Raw genomic sequence first — 25,457 nt, forward strand, 5'->3', positions numbered from 1 at the left:
GTCCCCGTGGTTGGCTACTGGGGCTATTGGCAGTTTCCCAGTATCACCCAGTGCTGCAGTGGGATCTTCCTGCCTCCTTGTGGACATCCGTGAGTGAAGGGGCGATACACACGAAACCCAGCCCCCTGGGTGACCAGCATGGAAGACCCCAGTCAGGACAGGCCTTGGTTAGCTGCTGCTTCATGGGTGGTCCCAAGGAAGAGACAACCAGCAAGAGAGCATTTCAGTATTTTAGCAAAAGCATCTCAGAACCTGCAAGTTCTGGCTGAATGCTAGTCTGGTGTGGGTGTGTCATTAGTGTAGTGTCTTAGTGGTAGGATTTCAGCATAAATTTGGGAGACATACACATTCGGACCCCAGCTGGTAGACACTGATAATCAGTAATAGAGTCTTGGAGCATAAGCACTTTCCCCCTTTCTATTGAGGTATAAAATATAGTGAAATACACAATGTCAGGTGTTCAGCTTCAAACTATTTACATATATGTCTAAATATGTTACCACATGCAGATCAATCCATAGAAATTTCCAGTCCCCAGAAGGCCCCCTTTATGCCCCCTCCCAGCCAGGAGCCCTCAAATATGACCACTACTTTGCTGTTCTCAGCGTGGATTGGTTTGCTTGTTCTTGAGTTTCATATACATGGGCTATGCTGCATGTGTTACTCTTGTGCCTGCTGTAGTAGCTTGGGGTTGTGACTCTGGGGTTCATCCCTGCTGGTGTGGGGGTAGTGGTGGCTTACTCACGTTCATGCTGTAGGGTATGATATTTCTCTGCACGAACCCATCACATTTTTTTTCTCCATTCCGCTCTTGATGGATAGTGTTTAGTTTTTGGCCACCGTGAGCATTCTTGTTTGTGTCCATTTTTGGTGAGCATAGGCACCCGTTTTTGTGGCGTGTGTGTCAGGAGTGACATTTCTAAGTAATAGAATAGACCGATATTAACTTTAATGTAATCTGCCCCAGTTGACCAAAGTAGGTGTATAGGATGTATGCACTTTTAAATATTAAAAGAAGTACCCAAATTGTTCCCCAAAATTGCTGCATCAAATTACACTCCTACTGTGCATGAGGTATTCTTTCCCCTACATTCTTGTTATTTTTTTTAAAAAAAATTTTGACCCTCCAATGGTAAAAACACCTCATTTAACTTTTATTTCTTTGATGGCCATAATGTGACAGATTTCAGTGCTTTTTTAAACCTTCTTTTTATGCCCTTGAGGAAAATTGCAGAGCTGTTTTCCCCTGAACAATCTATTCCTTTTGGGTTTGGGGTCTATTGCGGCCTGTTAATGTCTTTTTTTCTTTTGTGTGTGATTTCAGTGGGAGAACCAATCAACCGTGAGGCCTGGGATTGGCTCCACAAAGTGGTGGGGGACAGCAAATGCACGCTGGTGGACACCTGGTGGCAGACAGGTGAGAGCGTCTCCCAGGAGGAGCTCCAGGGCCCCCTGGGAACCCATGCAGGGCGCGCCACGTGGGCCTTTCCTGCTCTCGTGTTACTGCACTGAGAGCACGCGGCTGAGCACCGAGTGTGTGTGTGTGTGTGGGGGGGGGGGGGGGGGCTCAGGCGTGAGGCGTGTGAATGTGGGATCAACACCACGAACGCCTCAGCCCTCCACATAGGTGGTTGTGGAAAACCTGGTGGCTGAAGCTCAGAGGGGGAGCCTGGCTTTGCAGCTGTAAGACTTGGGCTGTGTAATGACTTCTCTGAGACTCAGTTTCCTCATTCGTAAAATGGGGTGCTCCCTCCAGGCTCTGAATGAGGATGAAATGAAAGGAGACCATTCACTCATGTTGCCCCAGGCCTGACATGCAGTAGGCACTCAGCTAAACGTTCACTCTCCTCATGAGGGCCCCTTTCTGCCTTGCTGTTTAAGGGACTCTAAGTCTAAACCTAAATTTTAGTGGGAAAAGGAGTTTTCTGGGGCATTTGGTTTAGATTTGCCCCCTCGTCTCCTGAGTATCTGACTTACTAGGATGTTTGGGGCAGGCGACCACCACTGATGTAGCTGAGGGCTCGTCTTTCCGGAAGCCGGAAAACTGGGGCATTACGAGTGGCTTAGTTCTCATCCATTCAGGAGGGCGCAGGACTAAGGTTACAGCTGAGTCCTGTGAGGTACTGCCATGCAGGCTGACAGAAGGAAGAGAAATAATGCGACACAGAATTTGTGGGCTTCTGGTTTTGTTGTTTGGGGCACTGGTCCAGAAGCGATTCTTCATCTTCCTGTGCGAGTAGGTGGGCTCCACCTCTTCCACTGACGTGAGGGCGGGACCAGCGGGGCCATGGAGGAGGAGAGGCAGCACTCACGGGGCTATGGAGCCACAGCACCTGGGCCGGAGCCCCCTGCCTGGGCCCACTCCCAACCCACAGTGGAGGGGACCAGGATCCAAGTCTAGTTTCGTCTCAGAGAAAAGTCCTTGTGACAGTAGGGGCTGTTTCCTTGCTCCAAATCGGCAGTTCCACCCACTCTGTCCCAGCCAGTCTGTCCCCGATTCTTGGTGGGTTGGCCTGGATAAATGTGGCAGTAGCCCAGCCGTGGGCAAACTACGGCCCGCGGGCCGGATCTGGCCCGTTTGAAATGAATAAAACTAAAAAAAAAAAAAAAAAGACCGTACCCTTTTATGTAATGATGTTTACTTTGAATTTATATTAGTTCACACAAACACTCCATCCATGCTTTTGTTCCGGCCCTCCGGTCCAGTTTAAGAACCCATTGTGGCCCCTGAGTCAAAGAGTTTGCTCACCCCTGCTCTAGCCCCTCGGCCCATCGGCATCTCTTCCCTGTCATCCCCATAGAGACAGGCGGCATCTGCATCGCACCACGGCCCTCGGAAGAAGGGGCGGAAATCCTCCCTGCCATGGCGATGAGGCCCTTCTTTGGCATTATCCCGGTTCTCATGGATGACAAGGTGTGTAAGGGCATCCCCTCCTCCACGCACACCCCACTGAGTGCCCTGGTGTTTCTTCCTGCCTTCCTGGCCTCCGTTGCCCACTCGCCCACGTCGCACATGCCCGGGAACTGGCAGGTGGTGGGAGGAGCCTGTGTCCTCAGCAGCGTGCACTGAAGGCTTCTCGTAGACATGTAGACACGGTGGAGGCAGTTACCACGAGGGGCGGGCGGGAGCCCTCTCCAGGAGGGCTCCTCGCAGAGCAAGAGGCTCTGGACAGCTCCTTCGGGGCACACTTGCTATTTTTCTGCCTCAAGCCAAGCAGCTAGGAGGATGATACTGATTTCAGTTCTTTGCTTCTCAAGCCTAATCTGTCCTTATTTTCCAATGCATGTCTCCCTGGTCTGCAGGGGAACGTTTTGGAGGGCAACAATGTCTCCGGGTCTCTGTGCCTCTCACAGGCCTGGCCGGGCCTGTCCAGGACCATCTACGGAAACCACCAGAGGTTCCTAGAGACCTATTTCAAGGTTTACCCAGGTGAGCGGGATGCCTTTCCACACCCTGCTGGAGCCCTATTCTCAGAACATGTTTCTAAGGGGACAGTGCCTGTGAGCGTCCCTCGTGCAGGTCCAGAGCAGGTGCTTTGAGGCATGAACTTAAGTCCTGCTCTCTCCCCCTCTGCCTCCCTGACTTTATGGAAAAGACTCACCTTGGGAATGTCTGGGGTTGAGGGGGAGAGCGTGCAGACAGACCCCTGAGCGCATGGCCCATGGTGTGGACACCTCAGGCTGTCAGGACGGATGGTTTTCTTCCGGCTTATTTCCCCCAGGTGGCTTTTGTGTCATTGGTTGGAAGTTTGCATATATCGTATAGCTATTAGAACCCATGATCTTTAGTCTCGAGTCTAAACGAGACTCACTTTTGGGGAAAGTTGAGTGCGCTCCTCGAATGTCTTCCGCTCCCCAGACATTTGCAGCCTTGATTGCATTCGGTTGCATCAGAGCCATCTGCCCTTGCCCTAGCAACAGCCGCGCGGCAAAGCTGGACAGTGTCTCCTGCAGGGAGGGCCAGCAGGCAGGAGGCCGGCAGGGTGCGGGGATTCTGAGCTTCCTTCGGTAGAGCATGGCTGGGACACAGCCCCCTTGTGTCCGCGAAGGAAGGGTGCGAGCTCCGCTGGGTCCTGGTTGGGAGGTGCTGGCTCTGAATTCCCTCCTCCGGTGCAGGCTACTACTTCACTGGAGACGGAGCTCTCCGAACCGAGGGAGGCCATTACCAGATCACGGGGCGGATGGACGACGTCATCAACATCAGCGGCCACAGGCTGGGCACTGCGGAGGTCGAGGATGCGATGGTGAGCACAGGCCATGTTCGCCCGGCTGGGGCTGTCATTTGCGGTGTCAGGTGTTCACCCTCCCACATATTTTGCCTTTTTGCTTCTGTTCTGTGCAGGCGAGCCACCCTGAAGTGCCCGAGACCGCTGTCATTGGCTACCCCCACGACATCAAAGGAGAAGGTGAGACGCAGAAGGAACTCTGGTCTCGCTCCCATCACAGCCCCTCTGTAGAGACAACAGCCTCTGGTGTTTATGGGTGAAGCTGTTGGTTTTCTTCTCTTTCAAGTGCAGATTTGGGGTGAGGAGGCTGAGCAGTATGCCTGTTAGACTAAGGCAGGCGTGGGCAAACTCCGGCCCGTTCGGCTGTTCTATCCGGCCCGCGGAGCCGAAAGAGCGGAGGGTTCTCTTGCTCTCCCCTCTGCTCCTTCACCAGCAGCCGTGTTAACATGGCAACGTCGGGAAACACGGCCGCAGCTCCTTCTTCCGAGTCCAGTTTATGAACCCATTGTGGCCCTCGAGTCAAAAAGTTTGCCCACCCCTGGACTAAGGCCAGGTTTCTGAGATGCCCTGGCTTTGCTGTCCTTTAAGGACACGCATCCGCAAGCAGCCCTGAGCTCTTTGGCTCCAGCTGAGCTGGGGAGTTCGCTGCTCTGTGCGTGGTGACTGAGAGCGCCATCACAGAGGACTTAGGGTGACACGTCCTGCCTTGCTCACCGCATCTCCTTGCACAGGCTGGTGCACAGACCCAGTGCCAGCTCTACAGCTACACTGGCCGACCAGGCTGTGCCCGGCGGCCTCCTCTGCTGCTTCTGGACTCCTTTTAGAGGAATTTGACCTGAGGTTCCCACTGCACAGCGACACGCAGAGGGCAATGCAGAACAAGCGATCAGAAACGTCTTCTTTTTGTTGTTGTGAATCCTCATCTGGGGATATTTTTCTATTGATTTTTAGAGAGAATGGAAGGGAGGGGGCGAGACAGAGAGAGAGAAATATCCATGTGAGAGACACAATGATTGGCTGCCTCCCACATGTGGCCTGACCAGGGCCGGGGATCGAGCCTGCAACCGAGGTATATGTCCTTGACCGGGAATCGAACCCACGACCCTTCAATCCATAGCCTGATGCTCTATTCACTGAGCCAGACTGGCGAGGGCCAGAATTGTCTTCTGTACCGTGGACGTACTTTGTCCCAAAGCCTGCTGGTTTCTAAGCAAGTGGGAAGGTGCAGGGTCACCTGAGTGTTGTGGCCACACTGGCCCTGCATGACCTGGAGACCCACTGACCCTGTGCTGCACTGCTGGGAGGACTGACCTCAGCTGCCTGCCGAGTGGTCCGGCCTGGGCGCTCTTCCTCCTGCCGTCAGAGGCAGTCGGCGTCGTGTGTCCCAGAGGTCACGGGTCTCCCTTCCATGTGTGTCACTGCTCCGTTATTTGCTCAGCACTTGCTCTAAGTTGGCCCTGTGTAAAAATTGATATTTATGTCAGTGCTCTAAAAAATCACGTTCTGTGGCCATGAGAAGGCTGTGCCCATGAGGCCGCCTTCCCTTTGTCAACAGGAGACGGGGCTGAGGGGAGCTTTTAGGGATCAGGGCGGGTGGAGATGGGAGCAGGTCTTCATGTGTGACTCTTGAGGCCTTGGGCACTTCACGCTCCCGTAAGCAGCTCTCAGCACTGCTCCCTGGCATCCTAAGCGGCTGATATTGCCAAGGCTTTTCATGTCTGCCAGGCTGGTGGGGGAGAATTGTACATAATGAGTATGATGAATGTGTTTTCCCGATTTCTTACAAAATGGAGCATCTGTCATTTGTAGTACATAACCCATTAACTGCTCTTGCTAAACTCTAAAGCCATCTGCGAAAGCTTTTGTGCATTTATTTGTGCCCATGCTCTCTGCCTGAGCTTCATCTGACCACTGTGCCATGCCTCTGCCATCAGCCTGGCTCACTAGTCCCTGAGGTCAGCCTTGCACGCCTCCTCCGGGCTCGCAGCCGACTTCTTCTCCCACTTCCAGGCTTTCCTGACCCATCCCTGCTTGGAATTCACCAATCCAGGCTCATTTTATTGCCATCTCGTTACAGATACAAGTGACTGGCAGGGAAGGGTGCCAGTTAGTGGCAAGGGGGCACATGGCAGCATGTCCAGTGTGATCCCACCAGGGTCTAAAAGATGGCAGTGTAGACCCAGGAGTTAGCTTTAAAATTTGTGTCTGGGGACAGCAGCCAGAGCCCCTGAGAACCTTGTCCTTGTGGGTTTTGTACAGGGGCTGTCACCATTTAATCCTGACGCAGCCACGAGGCAGGTACTGCTAGCTCCCCAGGTCCCAGGTAGAAACCTGTGCCATAGCATGGCTAAGTGCCTTCCTCACAGGTAGCACGTGGCAGAGCCAGAATATGGAGCAAGGACGGTCTCTCCTAATCATAATTCTGCTCTGCCTTTAAGGAGTGGAGTGAAGGAAGAGAGCCAGGAGGGAAGGTGTGGTTTTATTTTATATACTTCTACTGTGTTTTAATTTTGGTAATCAGTATGTGTTGCTTTGGTAGTTTTACAATTTTAATTCAATCCACAATAAACATCTCTCAGTGGGCCTACCCAGACAGCTCAGGTATTAGCTTGGTGCCTTTCCTCTGAGCTCCAGTGGTTTGGGCCTTGACTGTTTGGAATTTCAAATACTGAAAGGAGAGAAAAGTGCAGCTCTTCCCCTTAGAGATCTCACAACCTAGTGAGGTGGGCATGGGGGACCAACAGCTGTTCACACGTAGCAAGTGCCACAGCTGCATTCATGGACAGAGCCAGGAAAGGCTTCACAGAGTGCAAGGTAGCTGAACTGGGTCTTGAGGGATGAATAGGAGTTTGCCAGGTGGAAATGGGACGAGGCTTTCAGGGAAAGGCTGTACTAAGTATCTACAACTTGTAGCTTATTCAGGAAAGTCATTCATTGATGCATTTGACAAACATTTGTTGAGCACCTACTATATTCCAGGCATAGTTGTAGATACTGAGACACCACAGAAAGTGAAAGAGACAGAAGTTCCTGTTCCCTAGAGCTGTCATGCTGTAGTGGTTAGAGATTAGAGGGGAGAGAAAGACATAAACAATAAACATGATCAGTGAGGAAACTACAGAGTATGTTAGGTGATATGTGCCAGAAGGAGAATTCATTAGGATGGGGTAGAACTGGTGTAGGAATAAAATACAAATAAACAATAAGGAAGGCTGCACATACATATATATAAACTTTGTGTATGAGAGAGGAGGACATTGCCGGTCAGTGAGGAGAAGGACAGACTGTCCAAAACGGTGTTGGGACAAGTGACTATTCAAATGGACAAAAAATGGAATTAGATCCTGATGTCATACTATATAAAGATTATGGTATTTATATTTATCCCAGATAAATTAAAAAGGAATGCATGTATTTACAGTAGCCGTGGGAGCTACAGTAAAGCTTTTCTGGAACGTGGTAGGATATTGACAAAGTGTCTGTGCTAAAGTATGGGATGTCCGTTACTGCCCAGCAGACTCTGCCATGACGGAGCTGTCCATCATGGGGCTCATGTAACCAAGGAACTGCATTTTTTTTACTTATATTTTTACTAGGGGCCCGGTGCACGAAATTCGTGCACTGGGTAGGAGTGGGGGGGGAGTATCCCTCAGCCCAGCCTGCCCCCTCTCACATACTGGGAGCCCTCAGGCGTTGACCCCCATCACCCTCCAATCGCAGGATTGGCCCCTTGCCCAGGCCTGACGCCTCTGGCCTAGGCGTCCGGCCCGGGCAGCGGGGACCTGCAGTGGCAGCGGGGGGGCCCCGCGATCGCGCGGGCTCCGCCCCTGCCCCTGCAGGATGCCTCTGGCTGAGGCATCCGGCCCAGGCAGCGGGGACCCACAGCTGCAGCGGCCCCGCGATCGTGGGCTTCGCTTTAGGCCCAGGCAAGGGACCCCTAGCTCCCTGGACTGCCAGCTTCGACCTTGCCCAGCTCCCATCGCTGGCTCCACCCCTACTTCCTGCTATCACTGACCAGGGCGGAAAAGGCACCTGATTCTCTGATTATGGCTGGGGGGCAGGGCAAAGGCGGCCCGGGCCGCCTTTGCCCTGCCCCCCAGCTCTTAGCTCCCCCCTAGGTTTCTGATCACTGTCAGTGACAGGGGGCTTCTTCCTGCTTTCCCTTTCGCCTCCCTGCATTGTGCCTACAGATGCAAATTAACCACCATCTTGTTGGCAGTTAACTGCCAATCTTAGATGGCAGTTAACTGCCAATCTTAGTTGGCAGTTAATTTGCATATAGCCCTGATTAGCCAATGAAAAGGGTATCTCGTACGCCAATTACCATTTTTCTCTTTTATTAGTGTAGATTTAGATATCCACTGTGGCTAGTGCTTACTATGTTGGACAATACCCACAAATTTGGTGCCATGTGCAGGACTACCTCACGGGAGCTGATAGCAAACTTCCTAGGAGCCCAGGTGATAGGCGATTTCACAGGTGCAAGGACAGTGAGAGAGGATAAGAGGATTTGTCATGTGTTCAAGGTCACACACGCAGCCAGTCAACACCAGAGTCATGGTGCCAAGTTCTCATCCACCCAGGCCCACCTACCTGCGACATTCAGAGGAACTGACAGAATCACTTTCTTTTTGAACGAAGACGACAATGCATCTTTAGGGATGCAGCTAAAGAAACCAGCTGCTACAAGATCATCATCAATCCTACATAGGATTTGAAATCTTTTGAATTTATGGTGATTTGTGTACAACACTCTGGCTAACACAGTGGTTCTCAATCTTCCTAATGCCGCGACCCTTTAATACAGTTCCTCATGTTGTGGTGAACCCCAACCATAAAATTATTTTCCTTGCTACTTCATAACTAATTTTGCTACTGTTATGAATCATAATGTAAATATCTGATATGCAGGATGTATTTTCATTGTTACAAATTGAACATAATTCAAGCATAGTGATTAATCACAAAAACAATATGTAATTATATATGTGTTTTCCGATGGTCTTAGGCGACCCCTGTGAAAAGGTCGTTTGACCCCCAAAGGGGTCGTGACCCACAGGTTGGCGACCCACAGGTTGAGAACCGCTGGGCTAACACATCCTAAAATCTTGCTCTCCTTCCAGCTGCATTTGCCTTCATTGTGTTGAAAGATAGCGTAGGTGACGCGGATGCAGTGGTGAATGAGCTCAGGTCCACAGTGGCCACCAAGATTGCCAAGTATGCTGTGCCCGATGAGATTCTGGTGAGTGGACTTATGGCCTCAGATCGGACTGCACTGCTCATCTACACCTTCTTCTCCTCTTCACACAACTAACATCACAACAAAACTGACACCAGCTGTTTGGTTTCCTGGGTGGTAGGTGAGGGTGGCGTGGCTGTATTGTCAGAGAGGGGGCGGGGGCGGGCAGGGAGATGTAGCGGCCTCAGTTTGAACAGCTTGCCTCTTCAGGGGTAGTGCTGAGCAGGACTAGATGCTCTCTTATTTTAGCATTTGGGGGCTGGTTACAAGGAGCAGAAGAAAATTAGGGAGAAATGGAGAAACATGTGGGAAGTACCAAAGTTTTTCAGCTCCTGGGTGGTTTCTTTCTTTTTTTTTTTTTAAATATATTTTATTGGTTTTTTATAGAGAGGAAGGGAGAGGGATAGAGAGTTAGAAACATCGATCAGCTGCCTCCTGCACACTCCCTACTGGGTATGTGCCCGCAACCCAGGTACATGCCCTTGACCGGAATCGAACCTGGGACCTTTCAGTCCGCAGGCCAACACTCTATCCACTGAGCCAAACCGGTTAGGGCCCTGGGTGGTTTCTGAACACCTTTCCCAGTGCCAGCAAAGCAGATGCCGCAGAGCCTATCTGAGGGAGCCTGTGTTGGAGTGGTTTAGTGGAAGAATTGGGCCACCCTCTCAGCCCCGTTAGTGTCTCATTCCTTCCTGTGTTACATTTCCCCCATGGCGTTCCTTCGCCTGGAAGCGGCCCTCTGAAGCCCCACTTGGTGTGGCACAAGGTCAAGCTGTGGGCCTGGGGACCAGAGTTTCAGGGAGATCCGAACTCTCCTTGCATGAACTGAACTCTTTCAAAAAAATAGGTCATTATTAAAGAGCCCAAATACAGCTCCTAAGGTACTGCCATTGACCGTGAATGGGTCGCGGCTTTTGGAAAATGTGAAATGCTAAATTTCTACACCCTAGCAAGACAATGTTGTTTCTCTTAAGTAGCTCTCACCTCCTACATAAGACAAAACCAACCCAGACCCGGGCCAGGGGGTAGCGACAAGCTGCTGTGGCACGTGTTTGGTTCTGTTGCTGCCTGGGGCCCTCGCTAATGTAGCTTATGGGAGAAACAGAGGTGTCGGCAGTGCAGCGAATGCAGGTACAGGGGAACCCGGGCCTGCTGGAGGCTCTGGCAGGATTTGCAGCTGAGTCTGCCCTTTGGGTTGATACAGCTTCAGGTCCAGATTGTAGGTGGATGAAACCAGAGACTGTGGGCCTCACGATCCCCTGGGAAGAGCCCTTCTTACCTCAATGCAGTCGGACGCTGGCTGGGTATGCGGGCAACACCTGAGACTCTAATATTGCACCCCTTCCTTGCCAGATAGTGAAACGTCTTCCAAAAACTCGGTCTGGAAAAGTCATGCGGAGGCTCCTGAGGAAGATCATCACGGGCAAAGCTCAGGATCTGGGGGACACCACCACCCTGGAGGACCCCAACATCATCTCAGAAATACTGAGTGCCTACCAGAAGCACAAAGACAAGAAGGCTGCTCGCCAGTGATGGGCTGTGACCAAGACCCAGCGCCCAAGCCCCTAACTTGTCCTAGGACATGGCTGTCAGTTGGCTTGTTTTTAGATGTCCCAGAGAAGTGCCCTCCCAGCACATAACCCACACCGCCCCTCATGGACAGTCCGTGCTAAAACCCCTTCCCCTTTGTGTTGGAGAACCCATGCGACGATTCTATAAAATTGGTTAGAGTCTGTTCTCCTTGTCCTGAATTTGGTTTCCTTGAATGAGAAGTCCCTGTTGTGTCTGTTTCTGTGCCCGTGCCAGACTGCACAGGAAGGTGAAAAACCCAGTAAAGTGTGCCTGCTCAGGTGACTGAGAAGTAGAAGCAGGTAGGTTTTTTTCCAGATATTTCTAGATATAAAAGGTGGATGTGTTATTTTTGTACTTTTATATTTTGGAAGCATAACATGCAAACAACATGGGGAATGTGTGGGTTTGCTTGTACATGCTCTTTGTAACATCTAGAGTTCTGAAGATCTTGTCTGCCTTTGCCCGTGGGCAAACATGGAGAGGATCGGGGTGCACTTGCAATGATGGTTTGCCATAGCTGGAAATGTGAATTGGAAGTGTTTGTACCTCAGTCTAAACACAGCTCTCTTGAGAATGCTCGAGCCTGCAGCATCCTTTTTTTTGGTATAAAGTTCTACTTCTCTTGGTTTGTGTACAAATGAAACTCAACTTGTAAAGTGGTGGCATGGATGTGCTCCCCTTCTAGTTCTAAAGCTGCTCCAGTCACACGTCCTGTTTCTCCAAACTGTGATCTGGGAAGATTTCCCCCTCCCTACCTTGGATACCTCTTGGTAGGAGGTCAACATGCTCCAAATTTGTGGGGTAGTTCAGGGAAGCCAGTGAAAACTCCAGTAACTGAGAGCATGAACTCGGCTAGAACTCTGCCTGTCTTCATTCTGTCGTTGGGGCATAAGAACCATAGAGGCCCAGGGATGAGGGCTGGAGCCCTGAATCAAGTTTCTCTCTTTCAATGTGCCTTACGTCCCCTCAGGTTAGCATGATGATGTAAATCATCAAGTCAGAAAGTGTTTGTTTATTAGCCAAGCATGCCAGGGACGATGGTGTGGAGTACAGGGGAAGGTAGCCTGCTGAGGACAGGGAAAGGTTATCCTTGTCGTTACCTCACAGTCCATAGTACCTTGCACCTGTGTAGGTGTTTAAGGAGTGTATGGGGTACTGGATACTTACTGTGGGCAGTAGCTGTGCTGGCCTCTGGGGTGGATTAGGCAAGTACACCTGTGACACCAACGGAGTGGCCATTGGCTGTAGCACACAGATATGCCGAGTGACGGTCTGTTGTCACAGTGCTTAGCCACAGAGAACCATGCACCTGGACCTGTCACATGTGTGGTGCACTCAGAAGACTGTAGTTATGGTGCTCTTTATGAAATGGCTCAGATGTAAGCTTAACAGTGCCCAGGGCCTCAGAGTGATCTGCAGGGCAGCTCTAATAAAGCTTTATTTTGTTCATTCTCTTCTGTTTGCGGTGATGTTTTTGATCAAATAATGTTGCTGAATATAATCCCAAGAACAAAATTGGAAAGGGCCTATCACTCAAAAGAGAACACACACACACACACACACACACACACACACGCACGCACGCACACACACACGATTGTCTGTTAGGGTGGAACTACACAATAAGAGGTCACCCATCTTAGACTTAAGTTCACCTGTCTTTAGATGATTGTGCTGTCCAATACACTAGTCACATGGGGCTAGTTAAATGTAAATAAAAGAATAGAATAGAATAGAAAACAGAATAGAATAGAATAGAATAGAATAGAATAGAATAGAATAGAATAGAAAACAGAATAGAATAGAATAGAATAGAATAGAAAACAGAATAGAATAGATATTCAGTTCCTCCATGGCAGTAGCCACAGTTCAAGTGCTTAGTAGCCACACGTGGTCAGTAGCTACTAGATCGGACATATGGATGAGAATATTGCAGTCATCACGCAGTGTCTGGTAGTGAGTGCTGACCTAAAACACAGGTGAGAATTAGGACACAAAAGGGCCTCTAGGCAGCTGAATCAGCATCACAGACTGCATCCTGGAGAAGCCCAGGCTTGCCTGGGAGACATCCCATGTAGCCCAGGTTGTCTTTACACTAGTGGGTGGATGAGGTTTCCCATGTCCTTCACTAGAAAGAGAAACAGAAGGACACATTGAACTGGTGCCGTGAGAGGTGAGATGTGAAAGGCTGGTTTGGCTCCCACAAAACCCAAACCCACAGTTGCCTCTAAAGCAGGAGCTGGGAGTGGCTGTTCCCAGGATGGTGATAGTTCTTGTGCCTCGGGAATGGGGGAAGGGAGGCTGGGGGGATTCTCAGGCGCCTACTGAGGTAGTTTGGATGCACAGAAAGGCAACTTACTGGAAAAGACACACTTGTGCACCTTTGGGTGCTGTGGGAAGTCACGGCAGGACAGCTTTTTTTCCGGAATAGTCTGTATCCGCCCCCTGCCCGGTGGGGCATTGTAAAAGGCTTACAGGGAGACTGTTAACAGGCTAGGTTGTCCTTACTGCCCCTCTCTGGTAAAGCCATCCTGATTGATTTTGGGCCTCATCCTGTCTCCTACATTTTCAGGGATCCATCCTGGCTGCTAGGGGGTTTGTAATGGTTATTCCCAGAATCTCAGTCCCTGGACTAAGTGGCAAGTTCATGCTTGACCATTCAATGCTATCAGGGCCCCTAGGAAGCAGACACAAAGACATGAGCAATATGCACAAGACAAGACACAGAGATGAGCTACAGTAGCCTTTTAGTCATCACAGGGCAGGGCCTGCCTGGGAACAGGGAAGTGCAGAAGACATGGAGCCCAGGAGAGATGCATGGAGGCCTGGCCAAGCTGTACCAGGCCCACCCTACCCCCAGACTTCACTTCCTGCTTTGGCTTTTCTATCTTAACTGAAACATCCTGACAAAAACCTAAGTCAGTGCTACTGAGAGGCAGAGAGAAGAGCAGACAGCTGCGGCCAAAGCAGAGGTGAGACATCTGATGGTGTGGGTGTGGAAGCACACAGACCAAGTTTAGAGACAGCTAATCTGAACATTAAGTAGATCCCAGGCATGAGATTACATTCATAATAACCATTAAGTTCCCAAGGGAAATTATATTCATACTCAGAAAAGCAGTAGGCAGTGCCTGTTAAGAATAACTCTCTTGCCTGGCTGGCGTGGCTCAGTGGTTGAGCGTTGACCTATGAACCAGGAGGTCATGGTTTGATTCCCGGTCAGGGCACATGCCCGGGTTACGGGCTCCATCCCCGGTGGGGGGCATGCAGGAGGCAGCCAATCAATGATTCTCTCATCACTGATCTTTCTCTCTTTCCCTCTCCCTTCCTCTTTGAAATCAATAAAATATATTTTAAAAAAAGAATAATTCTCTTTTACCTTAAAGTGGCTAAAAAAACACAAATGTCATGTCAAAGGGAAAATTCAACTTTCAACATGATTAATTCCCAAGGGGAAATATGTTCCTATTAAATAGAAAAAAGAAATCATGGCTAAGGTTCATGGTTTGCACAACATTTATCTAAAAGTAAATCATAAGGTGATTCAGGCACACACTGTTCCTGGTTCACACACAGCAGCTGAATTTGTGGGGAAGAAAATAGAATCCTCATCCCATTTCCTCAGCTTGACTGAGGAGTGGAGATTTGGCTGTGGCATTGTTATCATAAGTAGCTAGATATTAATGAAGAGAGCAAAGGGATTCAGACATTATTAAGCATAATAAACGAGGGAGCTGAATCAAATATTGGTCCTGCTTTGCTAGGAAGCTGTAGCATTCATAGGCACCTCACTTAGGGATCACAGCATTGCTGGAACAGGGGGATTAATACCCTTCCCTCCCCTTGTAGGGAGAAAAGACTGGCTTTCCAGTCTCTCCAGGGTACAAGTGGTCCGTTTCTCCAAACTACAGGGGGAGGAATAAGCAATAAAGGGGACGTTTCTTTATTGGGGGCATGCTCAGTAGAAGCCTAGATGGTGTCGGGGGAGGTGGTTCTCCTATAATGCATTCACAATAGGAACTAAGATGGCAACCATAAAGAGGAGGAGCCTAGCCTGGGAAAAGGACCCGATTGGATAGGGGACACAGAACCCTGGAAGATAGAGGAAATGGATTGGTTAGGGGAAGGACCCAATGCAAGCCTGTAAAGGATTGAGAAATTGATTGGTTTGAAAGAGCGCCTAGTCTTTCCCAAGCCCCAGATAATATACTGTAACCCAAGCTTCACAAAGCTCTCTCTTGCCAGGTAACATGCGTTTGCTGGATTTGTTCATGTACTCTCTCTCCATAGCAACCATGGGGGCCTAGCAGCCACCTGGGGTCCCGCAGCCACACAGACTGCAGGTGTGGTCTCCAAGCCTGAACCTGGGCACTGAACCAGCCAAAGCACAGCTGGAAACAGACCACGCTAGCCAGATGGGGACAGAGCCTAACCTGGACTAAGTCTTCACATGGCACAGAATTTCTAGACACTGGCCCTATGTCTGGGTCTGAGGAAGGAAAGGCTGGACTTTTCCCACAATGGGACAGAGCTGAACCAAGGACAGTCCTTTGTGTTTGCTCCAGCTTCAATATACCTTACCACAACACCCCACTTTCCCATGTGTGGGTCCCTGGAAATGCTTTTTTAATAGCCCCATGAAAGGACCCCATTTCCACTGGCAACAGAATCACCATAAGCTGTGCTAGTCCTTGCAGAGCTGACTTTGACCACTACTCTCAAGACACCCAATATTGGGAATGAGGACAGAAGTGCTTGCATTACTGAGTGCGATATGCAAGGAGGAGCTGAGCAGGTTCTCAATTCCATCATTCATTTCATCCTTACCCCTTCCGAGGCAGTGTGGATGAAAAGGGGGTAACATACTAAACTTGCATGGTGGGCCTTACGAACTCAGAGACCTAGCCCTGACTGGGTAGCTCGGTTGGTTAGAGCATCGTCCTGATACAGCAAAGTTGTGAGTTCTATCCCAGATCGGGGCACATAAAGAATCAACTAATGAATGCATAAATAAGTGAAACAAATCAACGTTTCTCTCGCTCTCATTATCTACCCCTTCCTCTCTCTTAAAATCAATAATTTTTTTAAAAAATTAAAAACAACAACTCAGACCTAAATAACCACATAGGATGGTCTGAAATTAGAACTTTCTAACTGAAAGTGAGTCATGGCTGGTAGTCATGTCCTAGACTGGTATCTTTCCTGACAAAAGTCAGTCTTTACTTTAACTGAGCCTGTCTATTGTTGTTGTTTTGCATCCAGAATAACATACCTTTGGAATGGTAGGATAATTTCCTCTTTCCAGACCCCTTGGGGGCACAATTGCCCACCAGAGCAGGAGAACTCAGAGCCCCTCATTGCTATTGTTACCGTGCTGCATGTTACCTGTTACCTAGCCTATACCCACCTATGTAAAAGAAGTATGTGTCTATTTCCTTTACTTTTTATCCAACCCTAGAGATTTCCCCACTTTGCTTTCTTCCATCTCCCTAAAGTATTGCCAGTGGATTTCATGTAACCTCTTATGCCCCCTCCTTTGATTGTAATAAAATAAGGTGCACAACAGTCATTCTCTGGAGTATTTTCTCAATCTGTTCAGATTTTGCTTCCTGGCAATTGTCCTCAGTTTGGCTCAAATAAACTCATAAAAATTCTCTACAGGTTTAAACATTTCTTACATTGACATTTACTTGGCATAGTGCAGCAGGATTCCTTCTCTGGAATCCTGTTGGACCACCTTGAAGACCTCGACTTACGCTAGTTATCAGCAGCCAAGAGGCCCCACTGGCTTCTTGTTTTGCATCAGGTGAACTTGGATGAGTTTTTCTTAAATTTCCAGACTTCCCTGTTTTAAAGTAAGATGCCTGACTTCATTTGAGCTGTTTAAAAAGATTTCTTCAGGTGGAGCTAAAGGGTAAAAGTTGAGAGAACCTAAGCTAAAGGTAAGAGTTGAAAACTCAGGTTGGAGTTGAGATGGGTGGCTCATTTTAATTTTGGCTTTTCGATTGGAATTCACCATAGAGAGTTTGAACAAAACCGTTTACTGGATAAATGAGAGTCTGAACTCTTTCAGCTCTGAAATTAATGGGCACTTCCTCCTCCCTCGAATCTTGGGTAGTGTTAAATGACTAAGAATCTCTGTGGAGGTGTCAGAAGGCATCCCTCACGATGTGCAGGAGCCCCATAGAAATTCCAACTCAACTGTAATTAAATAATTGAGTCACCTGGAAACACGCACAAAAGTGTTGGTTAGCTAGTGCTCCAAGTCCTCCAGCCGTATTAGACAGCTAAAAGAGAAACTGAGACATATAAGAGGGGTTGGTGCAACTTGGCAGGTTACAGCCTCTTGGATCTCAACTCATAAGCAGCACACTTCAACCTACCACACAATATCCCTAGAAATTTGTTCAGATTCTGCAAACTAAAATTAACATGGGAAATTGTGCCTCCAAGGCTAAAAAATTCCAGCTCCAGCCTCTCTTAATACTTCCACAGATATACAATAAATAGGAAGCCTTTACTTGCAAGTACTCACAGAAATGGGACTATTTAACTAGAAGTGATAGCAACTGAAGATGGCCTAAATGGAATTCTTTTGATGCCTAAATTAATTTTTTTTTTTGCATACAAAATTAGAAAAGGCTGGTCCTAAAGTGAAACTGAATGAATGGGAAGCATATCTTGATTGGAAATTAAAAGAATCTAGGAGAAGCACAGATAAAATCTCTTCTCTACAAGAAGTTGAGAAGACATTTTAGAGACAGTCTCTGAATTAAGGAAGGCTTCTGAAGCTAATAAATGCCAACAACCCATTCTCCCCGCTACTGCAGCTCCTCCATTCTATCCTTTGCTTTCTGAGCTTTCTTGTTTGGACTTGCCCACCTCTCATTTCTTTCTTTCCCTTCTATCTTCTCTGTATCTACTCCACTGGCATTCCCTACTAACCTAAGGGAAAATGAGAATAGAAATTCTGACAAGGGTAATCCAGAAATTCTATCAGCTCCTTTCAGGGAAAAGCCAGCCTCAGGCAGGGGGAACCAATGATTATATATATACTAGGGGCCTGGTGCACGAAATTCGTGCACTGGGTGTGTGTGTGGGGGGAGTGTCTCTCAGCCCAGCCTGCCCCCTCTCACATACTGGGAGCCCTCGGGCGTTGACCCCCATCACCCTCCAATCGCAGGATCGGCCCCTTGCCCAGGCCTGACGCCTCTGACAGAGGCGTCAGGCCTGGGCAAGGGACCCTCATTTCCCCCCATCACTGGTTCTGCCCCCAGCCCAGGCCTGATGCCTCTGGCCCAGGCATCAGGCCTGGGCAGGGGACCCCCAGACCTCTCCGATTGCTGGCTCTGCCCCTTGCCCAGGCCTGATGCCTCAGCCACAGGCGTAGACCCCCATCACCCTCTGATCACCTGATCGGCCCCTTGCCCAGGCCTGACGCCTCCGCCAGAGGTGTCAGGCTTGGACAGGGGACCCCCATCTCCCCCCGATCACTGGCTCTGGCCCCTGCCCAGGCCTGAGGCCTCTGGCCCAGGAATCATGCCTGGGCAGGGGACCCCCATCTCCCTCTGATCGCTTGCTCCACCCCCCGCCCAAGCCTGGCACCTCTGACCCAGGCTTTAGGCCTGGGCAAGGAGACCATCATATCCCCCCAATCCCCGGCTCCGCCCCCCGCCCAGGCCTGATGCCTCGGCCAGAGGAGTTGACCCTCATCACCCTCTGATCACCAATCACTGGATCGGCCCCTTGACCAGGCCTGAGGCCTCCGGCAGAGGTGTCAGGCCTGGGCAGGGGACCCCCAGCTCCCCGTGGTTGCAGGCTCCGCCCCTGCCCAGGCCTAATGCCTCTGGCTGAGGCGTCCGGCTCGGGCAGCGGGGACCCGCAGCTGCAGCGGCCCCGCGATCGTGGGCTCCGCTTTAGGCCCAGGCAAGGGACCCCTAGCTCCCGGGACTGCCAGCTTCGACCGTGTCCAGCTCCCATCGCTGGCTTCACCCCTACTTCCTGCTATCACTGGCCAGAGCGGCAAAGGCGCCTGATTCTCCGATCATGGCTGGGGGGCAGGGCAAAGGCGGCCCCAGGGCCGCCTTTGCCCTGCCCCCCAGCTCTTAGCTCCCCCCTGGGTTTCCGATCACTGTCAGTGGCAGGGGGCTTCTTCCTGCTTTCCCTTTCGCCTCCCTGCATTGTGCCTACATATGCAAATTAACCGCCATCTTGTTGGCAGTTAACTGCCAATCATAGTTGGCAGTTAATTTGCATATAGCCCTGATTAGCCAATGAAAAGGGTATCGTCATACACCAATTACCATTTTTCTCTTTTATTAGTGTAGATGCCTTGGACTAGAACAGATTTAAGGAATCTACCTAAAGATTTCCACGATTTTCTTTGGGACCCTGATGGGTTCACAAAATAATTTAATTGACCTGTTAGAACATGTGATTCTGGCTATTCTGACCTATTCTAATTAATATGCCTACTAGTTTCTGGGAGCAAAACAACAGAATTACTAAATAAGGTTTGCTGGGAAACTCCTGTCGAGGAATCTGTTCACCTTCAGAAGGGCTATAGAAAACTAAAATGGGATTTAGAAAGAGAAAAGAGGCAGAAGCAAGCATACTGATATGGGAATTTTGGACTGGAAACAAGAGGTGTTTCCCTGGCAGGATGGTCTCCCAGGTCTCATCAGGTAGAGTTGAAGAATGAAACCACAGTCAAAAGGTGGTAGAGCAAAATTGGAAATTTATTGAAGAACAAGTACAGACTCCCACATGGGGAAGGGGAGAGAGTCCCACAGCACAGACTCCCATGTAGGGAGTGGGAAAGAGTCCCACTGAGTCCCTCCCCCCTCCATTTATAAAGGCTGCAGTTTTTGTGCCTTGATATCCCCTCTGATTGGACACTATTCCCTTTGATCTGGTCACTATAGTAACTCCTGCGCTTAAAGGTCAAACCTCACATGGGACTCTCAAAAGTCAAACCTCACTTGGGATGTGTGAGGCCCTCCTTTATTTTGTAAATATGGACCTTTTGCTACTCCCAGTTCCCTTATCTTATGGAAATGTAACTGCTGCCTCTCCGACCTCCCTTGTCTTATGGAAATGTAACTTCTTCAGCTCCCTTGTCTTATGGAAATGATCCTTTTGCAGCTTTGTAGCTTGTGCTTTTTCCATGGACTCCCTTTATTAAAAAAAAAAAATCCCTAAACCTGCCTATTTCACCCCTAAAAATTCCTATTTCAATATGGTTGCTCTGAGGACTATGAGAGGGCATTTTCCCTTCCGTCTACAATAGTTTAAGATAAACTGAAATTACCACTAAGGGAAATTACTAAGGCCCTAGTAGATACTTAGGCTACTTTATCTGTTCTTAACCATACCCAATTAAGTTGCCTTCTGCCTCAGAGTTAAGCTTCTGTGAAAATAGTATGTATAGGTGATCAACCAGTGAGTGTTCTTAAATCAGAGCCAGTCTCCTTCCAACTAAGGAATGTTACAGGGCAACATATATTTTTACTGGTCAAATTGGCCTTAATTCACTTGATAAGGAGAGATTTCCTTGAAACCCATGACACTTGCATATCCTTTTCCAAGAAGGGTGAAATGCATTTAGAACTAAGTAAATCAGATACTGAACCACTTGAGAAAACAATGATTTTAAAAAACCTCTACAAGAGGAAACTAATCTTGAGATTGACTGAACATTTGTTATAGGATATTCCAGTACACCTCCAGTCACTGATATTCCTTATGCTCAAGTTGGCATTGAGCCCAATATACAAGATCACTTTTTAAAAGGGTCTAATAATTCCAAGTACAAGCCCCTGTAATTCTTCTATCCTTCCAGCAAGGAAAGTCAATGGGAACAGATGGAGATTTGTACAGATGCTCAGAGCTATAAATAAGATCGTTATCCCCAGACATCCCGTGGCTCCAAAGCCACATGCCTTATTACAGCCATTCCTGTGGACTGCCATAATTTTCAGTAATAGACTTCTGTAGTGTCTTTTTTTTTTAGCATTCCAGTAGAAAAGTATAGTCAATATCTCTTATCTTCACCTGGGAAGATTGCCAATTTACTTGGACAATAATGCCCCAGGGATATACAGATTGTCCCAGCTATTTCTCCCAGATATTAAAGACTGATTTAAATGATGTTAAATTTCCTAGAGATTCTACTCTAATCTAACATGTGGATGATTTACTTTTGTGCTCTAGGACATTACTAGACTCCCCAAAGGACACAATTTACCTATTACAACAGCTAGCTGTAAAAGGACATAAGGTCTCAAAGGATAAGCTTCAATTTTGCTTACCTCACGTAAAACACCTTGGCCATCTCATATCTAAAATGATGCCGAAACCGGTTTGGCTCAGTGGATAGAGCGTTGGCCTGAGGACTGAAAGGTCCCAGGTTCGATTCCGGTCAAGGGCATGTACCTTGGTTGCGGGCACATCCCCAGTGGGGAGTGTGCAGGAGGCAGCTGGTCGATGTTTCTCTCTCATCAATGTTTCTAACTCTCTATCTCTCTCCTTTCCTCTCTGTAAAAACTCAATAAAATATATTTAAAAAAATAAGATAAAATGAGCTACTGATTAACCCTGAGAGACTCGGAGGAATCCTATCTTTTCCTCTTCCAAAAACAAGAAATAGCTTAGAGGATTCCTGGGTTTGACTGGAGCTTGTCTCAATTGGGTTCCAAATTTTTAATTAATGGCCCAGCCTCTACATGTACTATTAAAGTCAAATTGACCTGATCCAATTCAGTAGAACCCAGAAGGGAAACAAGCTGTAAAATCTCTAAAGAATGATCTAAAGCTCCTGCTCTGGGACACCTAATTATAAACTTTCTAAATTTTTATGCATAAAAGAAAGGAAATGCTTTGGAAGTTTTAACTCAGAAACATGGAGATCATTATAGACCCGTAGGATATTAGTCAGCAACTAGATTCAGTAGCAAAAGGCTCCCTCCCTGTATGAGGGCCATCTCTGCTACAGCCATGTTGTATAAACAAACAGAAGAGATAGTTATGGGCTCTCCTTTGGTTATGTTCCTCATTCTGTTGAATCTCCACTGAATTCTCATCACATTAAACACTACTGTCAACTGACTGGCTCTTGCTTTCTGCACCTAATCTTACTTTAACTTGATGTAATCATCTTAACCCTGCAACTTTGTTACCCTTTTTACAGGATGAAAACACCCGCAATTGTGTTTTGCTTATTGACCACCTAGGAATGATTTACAAGAAACTCCTACTGATAATGCTGACTTAATTTGATTTATAGATGGATCTTATCTGAAAGATGAACAGGGACATTACCGAGCTGGATATGCAATAACTTTTGTGGTGTGCATAATTGAAGGTTTTGTCTACCTGAAACAAGACCTGCCCAGCAAGCTGAACTAATTGCTCTACTTCAGCCTTGTCAATTGGGCAAAGATCAAGTAGCCAACATTTACACTGATAGTCACTATGCATTTGGTGTAGCTCATGACTTTGGAATGTTATTAAGCAGTGAGGTTTTTTAACTTCCTCAGGGCAGCCCATAAAAAGTGTAAACTAGGTTGCAGAATTATTAGATGTCATACAGAAATGAAGACAATTGACAGTTATCAAAATTTTAAGACATTCTAAAGTTACAGCCATGGAAGCAAAAGGAAATCATTTAGCCAATGCTACAGCTAGGCAGGTGGCATTAAAGAGGCAAATTATCCAGACCCAAGAATGCTCCTTGCTTTCTAGTAAGTCAATAAAAAACTATCTTTTGCAGTTCCAATAGACAGCTGCAGAAGAAGAGGATATGGCAACAAAATGAAGGAACCTTTGATCCAGAAATGGTATGAATCAGAAGCCAATTTTATCTATAGGGAATTAATGAGCTATACATTAACATGTACATGTGCTAACACGTTGGAGTCCTGAAAATATGATTTCATGAAATAAACAATATTACTGGAAATCTTCTCCTATTGTAGCTCGTAAAGTGTATAGCAGTTGTTCTATCTGTCCAAATATAACCCTGGAAAATCATTCCATGTGTCTCAAAGCCATTTCCCACATTCTTTAGAGTCATTTGAAGTATGGTAATTAGATTTTATGCAATGCCACCATCTAAAGAATACAAATATGTTAGTTATGATTTGTATATATATTTTTTCTAATATATTTTATTGATTTTTTACAGAGAAGAAGGGAGAGGAATAGAGAGTTAGAAACATCGATGAGAGAGAAACATCGATCAGCCACCTCCTGCACACCCCCCACTGGGGATGTGCCCGCAACCAAGGCACATGCCCTTGACTGGAATCGAACCTGGGACCCTTCAGTCCGCAGGATGATGGTCTATACACCGAGCCAAACCGGTTTGGGCAGATTTGTATATTTTTTTCACTGGGATGAAGCATTTGCTTGCAGGACAGCAATAGTCTTAACAGTAGGTAACTTATTATTTGCAAAAATTATTCCCAACTGGGGAATTCCCTCTGAGTTAGTGATTGAGGGACTCATTTCACTGGGAAAATAATTCAATCCATTTGTAATATTTGGCCTACTCTACAGTATTTTTATTGTACCTATCACCCCAATTGTGTGGATCATGAAGAGGGTACAATTAAAAGTCAACTAAGTAAATTTTCTGAAGCTTTTAATAGCCCTAGGCCAAAAGCTTTTCTTATGGTGCTCCTCAACCTGAAATTTACTTCTTTTGGTAAACATATAGCTTATCTCCTCATTAAATAGTCACTGGTCACCCTATGCATCTGGATGAAGGGACATATAAATCAGCCTTACTAGAAGAAGACATTCTGCATTATTATCAAGAATTTATTAACCAGATTATAGGGACTGATAAATTAGTGACATTCATTTCACAAGTGTGCTTCGGGGAGATGAAGACTTCAAAGACCACAACTTACAACCAGAAGATTATGTCCACTGGAAAAGATAATGATTAAAGGCTCTTTCCCTTTATTGGATGGGACCTTACCAGGCCCCAAACTTCAAATGGACATCTACCCCTGTCTCTGATTCTTGCCTCCACCTAGAGTAGAGATCAAAGACTTCTTGAGGATAAGTAGTTGCTGACATCAGAGAAAGACATCTTTCTCAAAACATTGACAAGGACTGTATACCTACAAATTGATGTTGAACTTATTAATTTGATTATCTATACCTGTCTGTTAATATTAGTCATAATTATACTTGTTCTTTGGGCTTTTCTCAAACCTTGTGTACATAATCCAACTGTTAATAATTGCTAAAGGTGTATAAGATTACATTTCTATTATCAATAATGCTCCTTTTATGGTTTGTCTTTTGAAATTTAGAAGGACTGCTATAGCAAAAAGAAGGAAAGGGATATATATATGTTTTTAAGAGAAGTTAAAAGTAAGTAGTTTGTCCTAATAAGTTGGTTATCTCTGAATGAGTAAGAGATAAACTAAGAAGAATAAGGCAAGTTGTAGAAGGTTAGTGGCAAAGAAATATTAAGAAAGAAATTTTATGTATAAATTCTAGAACCTAATTATGGGAATGTGCTTACACCCTAACCCAACAAAAACTACTAATTATATTCATTCAAATGGAAGCTAAAGTGGCTATAAAAACATGGCCCTCTATAATTGCTGCTAAGGCATAGAAAATTTAGTTGTGAAACTTACTGTCCTTCTGGCCTCTGGAATTTTTAGATAGTAATTGTAATTTACAGCATTGTGTTCTTACAGCCTGGTTCCTGAGTAAATCTTTAGGTTATAGTTCCCAATTGCACAACTAGCAGGAATCAGATTAATAATGAACAGCACTTGAGGGTTTCCAATGGGAAGCCAATGGGCCATAGTAAATGGGAGCCCATCCCATGGTCAGACTGTAAAAATTGGAGGTATATGGTGTGCCCTCAAACTATAAGTAAATATACTAGATGCAAAATACAGAGAAGGGAAACAGCAAAACCTGGATCCAGAGTGTTTTTCTTAATGAAGGCTCTTAGACCTGACTGCCTCCCATATATCCACTCTTCACTTTTGAAAAAAATTTGGCCTTGACTTCTATCCAAGGTCACAGTCTTGCCCCATCCCCAGTGGTTGATCATTCAGCAAGACCAACACTGACACTAATAATTTCTAGGAATGAGCCTTCTTAGCACAGTGGGACCACATTATCCAATCAAAATTTTGTCATTAATGCATCCTCGGGATTGATTTATGACAAAAAGGGGAAAATGTGGACAAAAAGAGGCCACATAGTAAACGTGACAAGCTCACAGGAGGCCTGTATGGCAGCCTTACAAACTCAGAGACCTAAAGTCACCAGCTAGGATAGTCTGAAATTAAAACTTTCTAACTGAAAGTGAGTAATGGCTGGTAGTCATGTGCTAAGCTAGTATTGTAACAGTGGAAAATCATAACCCACCTCACCATTCTTTT

The 25,457-nt window shown here is 47.1% G+C and overlaps 1 protein-coding gene across 2 annotated transcripts in view; it reads left to right on the forward strand.

Moving 5' to 3' along the window:
- The window catches only part of ACSS1 (acyl-CoA synthetase short chain family member 1), a 59,902-nt gene extending 47,416 nt beyond the window's left edge, over positions 1 to 12,486 (forward strand). The window contains exons 8-15 of one of the 2 annotated variants that reach the window (XR_009454017.1): positions 1,325 to 1,417; positions 2,802 to 2,914; positions 3,304 to 3,430; positions 4,117 to 4,244; positions 4,343 to 4,406; positions 9,350 to 9,468; positions 10,819 to 11,688; positions 11,962 to 12,486. Coding sequence is in view for 1 of the 2 variants with exons in the window: in XM_059705376.1 (XP_059561359.1) it covers positions 1,325 to 1,417; positions 2,802 to 2,914; positions 3,304 to 3,430; positions 4,117 to 4,244; positions 4,343 to 4,406; positions 9,350 to 9,468; positions 10,819 to 10,998 (824 nt within the window). In the remaining variant the exon portion in view is untranslated. Of the gene's footprint in view, positions 1 to 1,324; positions 1,418 to 2,801; positions 2,915 to 3,303; positions 3,431 to 4,116; positions 4,245 to 4,342; positions 4,407 to 9,349; positions 9,469 to 10,818 lie in introns of both variants that reach the window. The other variant, XM_059705376.1, reaches the window with a different exon arrangement.
- Positions 12,487 to 25,457: the final 12,971 nt, after the last annotated feature.

The sequence above is a fragment of the Myotis daubentonii genome, chromosome 8 (assembly GCF_963259705.1).
Source record: "Myotis daubentonii chromosome 8, mMyoDau2.1, whole genome shotgun sequence".
Lineage (NCBI taxonomy): Eukaryota > Metazoa > Chordata > Mammalia > Chiroptera > Vespertilionidae > Myotis > Myotis daubentonii.